Genomic DNA, 4,163 nt, shown 5'->3' with positions numbered 1-4,163 from the left:
TTCTCCCAGATCCTCTGCAGCCCCAGACTGCCGGGTGCTCAACAGGACCTATTTTCACCCCCTTTCCAGGCACTCTGAGACCTCCTCTCTGTAAGGTTTAATAGATGGAGGCAGAGATGGGAGGACAAAGAGACCACGTTATGGAGCCAAGAAGGCCTTTATTGGGATCTGCAATTCCCGGGCGAGGTTCCGTGACTCTGGAGCGGGAGTCAGGGAAGTCGCGCCTGATATGGGAGAGCAAGGTCTTTTATGGGTGCAGAAGTTCCGGGTTTGAGCTCAGGTGGGCTGATAGCCACATAGGGTCTTCTTTGGACGGTGGCAGGATTCAATTGGGTGTTCGCTTCGGTGGGGAGGGGATGCTGGAATCCCATGGTGAGGCATTCCAGTTTGAGACAGTCCAGATTGAGAGTGGGGGTCGTCAGTCCTGGTGGCGCCTGGATCTGTTATCTGGCCTGCAATAAAATGGCCGCTGGTGCTTTCCAAATGGCGCGGGTCATCCCAGGTCTGCAGGTGGGGGCTGTCAGTGTTCCCAGCTCTCCACGGCAAAGTGGCTGCTCAGCTGCTTTCCCATGGCACCTCTTACACTCTCAGGCACAGCCCTGGAGGCCATCCTTCCAAGTTCCCGGGGCACTCTCTTCTCAGGACAGAGGACAGACCTGAACTCAACGGGCTTCTTACTTCCTTCTGGAGGAAAGGGAGGTAAAGGTGATCAGACACAGAGTCATGAACTCCCGCATTAAGTTGTGTGCACCCCAGCGATGTAGAACCTCCGTGGACCTCAGTCTACTTATCCTGAAAACAGGGATACTGTACCCATTTTGTAGAATCGTAGTAAGCGTCATACAAGCAGTGGCTCCATAGGCATCTGCTGCCAGGGCTGTGGGAGGGACTTCGTCCACTGAGCCTTGGCACGAGATGCGGGTCCAGATGTCACACAGGTTTCTGTTTCGTCAGGACTTCTGCCTGCTGTGGCCTCCAGGGCCTGGCAAGATGGGGGATGTTTGAGGAAAGGGGTGGAATGGAAAGGGTGGGGTTTAAGTGAGAAGAAAACCCTGGATGAGGAGGAGGTCTCAGTTGCTCGGACGTGAGGGCTTCTTAGTGGAGGGCCCGGCAGGATTTGTCCGGCGGCCCCGTCCAGGCCTCTGGCGTTCCTCAGCTCGGAGGCCTCGGCGGGTCCCCGCTGCTGCCGGGTGGGAGGAACCGGCACCCCTGCCGCGCAGACAGGTCTCATCCCTGTTTCCTCTCAGGCCCTGCCCGGGCGGTCAGTACCATTAAGTTCCTCCTCTCTGCGGCTTTCCCGGAGAGCATGGGGAGGCCGTGGAGTTGGAGGGCAGCGAGCCTGAGCTGGGAGACCTCGTCCTGTTCAGGGTATAGATCACCGCTGGACACTCGTGCGGCGCCCACGTGGGCGTGTACTGCGGCCACCGGGAGATCATCTGCTTCCAAGGTGAGCGTCTCCGGCTGACACATGGGCCCAGTCTGCAGAGAGAGGCCGCCCATCCGAGCCCTTTTCTACCAGTGGGCAGGGCACACGAGAGTGAAAACTGCAGGCTCCCAGCTGGAGGGGCGGGTCTCTGAAGATGGGCGCTTGGGCACCCAGGCTATACTGTTCAGCCCCCTTCCACGGGTCCTGGGAGATTTGGATGCAGGATCACGGCGCTAGGGTCCCAGGACCTGACTGGCTCTGATTTGCACCCATCCGGCGGTCCCTGCAGGCAGGAATATCCCCGGCCACGGGCCTCACGTGTCTCTGCACTCATGCGTTGTATCCAAACAGGGGCAGTGCCTGCTGCAGTGGCGTGTGTGGTGGCCTTGACTGGGCAGTTCTGGACTGCCGCGGGAAGCAATGGACTCAGACCCACCTCCCCCAATACCCCCCACACGGCAACTGCATGCACTTTACACTAGGTCTGCTCGGCTCTGGGTCCGGCTCCGGCTCTGGGGCCCATCCTCGAACCCCTGGAGATAGACGGCAGTCCTGTTAGCTGGGTGAGTGTGGCCCAGCTACCCAGGCACGACCCCAGCCAGCCTCCGGAGCTAACCAGTGTGCTCCTGCAGGACTCACTCACCCCTCCCCGCCCAGCCCTGCTGCTCAAACTCAAGACCCACTTCACTCTGGCAGACCTGAAGCGCCTGGAAGCAAACGAGGCCTGGCCACCTGGCAAGGTTCCACGTCTCTGAAAGTCTTTTGGGACCATCCAGGCGTTAGACCCTAAATTACCAACCATTGTTTCCACTTGCCCACCTCCATTCTGGTTACCCTAGGACTGTAACACGATAAACCTGTTTCTTAAGATTCTGTTAACCCCACCTGGAAAAGGCAGTCAACAGGTGAAAGTCATCTGGTCACTGCCCCGTGGTGTCTTACAGTATAATTAGCTGCCATCAAATGCGGCACGATGGTGATTGGTTACTCTGGCCTCTATAAACCCTGAGCTTCTGCTCGGCAGGACACTCTTCTGAGGAATTACACCCACTCGGGAGGGGCCGTTCGGCGGAACTAAAAGAAACCCCTCATAACCAACTCCACTTGTGTTCGTGGATTCCATTCTCGGTGACTCGCATTGGGAAATCGGGTCCAACACAGGAAGGCCCCAGCTCACAGATCCCAGGCACATCTCTTTCCTTCAGCCTCCCCACTTCTGCACTCAGGGGCTGCCCAGGTCCTTGTTAACCCCCATGCCCGTTCGCCCAGTGGAATCTACCTACAGAGCCATCTTTCTGTGCCCACAAATTCTGATTCTGGAGACACTGGGATCCTAGTGTATAGATCAAGACTCAGTTCTGTGAACTCTTCCACTCTCCACGTCAGGGCCTCTTCACCTTCTCCTCCAAGCCCAGCCAAGAGACCCAGCCATCCAACCCGATGCTCCAGACTCAGGCCCAACTAGATCCCATCCCTTTCTCCAGCCTGGTCACTACTTTTTCTCTAGGTCCAGGCAGTTTTTTTGGGCCTTCAGATCTGAGCTGGAGGCCTCACGTGATCCAGGAGTCACAGCAGACCTTAACCCAGCCTTCTCCCTTCCTTTCTAGGTGTCAGTGGACATGAACTTGACTGTGGACTCCTTGTGACCTCAGGCCATCCTGGGTGGGCATGGAGGCTTCAGAAATGGTCATTAAACTATTTTGCAAAGCTGAATTCGGGGGTCACTGTCCCTTCTATTCAGTCCCTATTTCTCTACCCGAGGCCTGCTATAGGCTCCTCTCTTGGACCAGACTTAAGCTGCTACCTCCAGCTAGCCTCCTGGCTTCCTGATGAGAAACCAAAACACCAATCAGAGGAGCCCAGATTTTGTAGGAAAGATGGAGCTGGGCGAGGGAGCATCTTTGGTCTCTGCACGGCCTCCTTCGTGCTCTAGGACCCCCAGCCTTCCCTTCAGTCCCCTGCTTTCCTTCCACTGCGTGGGTGAGCATCTGTGACCATGTTGGGAACAAGCAGAGTCCCTGGAGGCCCTTGTGGATGGTGAGGGAAGGCGTTGTGCATCTCCCGGGAGGCTGTCCCATCCTCAGTCCAGCGGCCTCCACCCACGCCAGGACCAGGAGGTGCATCACGTCCCTCTAAAGGACAGGAGCCGGGGCGCCTGGGTGGCTCAGTCGGTTAAGCATCCGACTTCGGCTCAGGTCATGATCTCACGGTTTGTGGGTTTGAGCCCCGCAGATAGCTCAGAGTCTGGAGCCTGTTTCAGATTTTGTGTCTCCTTCTCTCTCTTCCCCTCCCCTGCTCATGCTCTGTCTCTCGCTCTCTCTGTGTTTCGCAAAAATAAATTTTAAAATGTTAAAAAAAAATTTAAAGGACAAGAACCTCCCTTAAGGCGAAAGGGCAGGAAGGCGGGGATTTCCGAGGGATTCGGGCGGGGCCTGGCCTGCGGCACTGCCCCGCCCCCCGCGGACCCGCCCTCCGCTCCTCCGGCGCAGGGGCCTTTAAGAGCCTCCCGGCGCGGCCCTGATTGATAAATCCGCGCGCTGCCTCCGCCCTCGCGGACTGCGGCCTCTGCGGAGCCGGGCCTGCGTTCGCCTCCTCGGCCCCAGCAGCAGCCCGGCCGCGCGGCCTCCGCCCCCGAGAAGCGCTCTCCGCGGCAGCCCCATGTCCGCCGCCCCCGCCTACGGCGAAGACAAGGGCGGCTCCGCCGGCCCCGGGGAGCCCGAGTACGGCCACGACCCCG

General features: G+C 58.5%; 1 protein-coding gene across 1 annotated transcript in view; it reads left to right on the top strand.

The window, feature by feature from the left end:
- The first annotated feature begins 3,950 nt into the window (after positions 1-3,950).
- AP3B2 (adaptor related protein complex 3 subunit beta 2) overlaps positions 3,951-4,163 on the top strand; it is a 36,614-nt gene continuing 36,401 nt past the window's right edge. The window contains exon 1 of the mRNA XM_029952303.1: positions 3,951-4,162. Coding sequence (XP_029808163.1) covers positions 4,085-4,162 — 78 coding nt within the window. The 5' untranslated portion in view covers positions 3,951-4,084. The remainder of the gene's footprint in view (position 4,163) is intronic.

This window comes from Suricata suricatta, chromosome 9 (assembly GCF_006229205.1).
Source record: "Suricata suricatta isolate VVHF042 chromosome 9, meerkat_22Aug2017_6uvM2_HiC, whole genome shotgun sequence".
Lineage (NCBI taxonomy): Eukaryota > Metazoa > Chordata > Mammalia > Carnivora > Herpestidae > Suricata > Suricata suricatta.
Note: the sequence above shows the minus strand (reverse complement) of the source record. Positions and strands in the feature narration are given on the sequence as shown.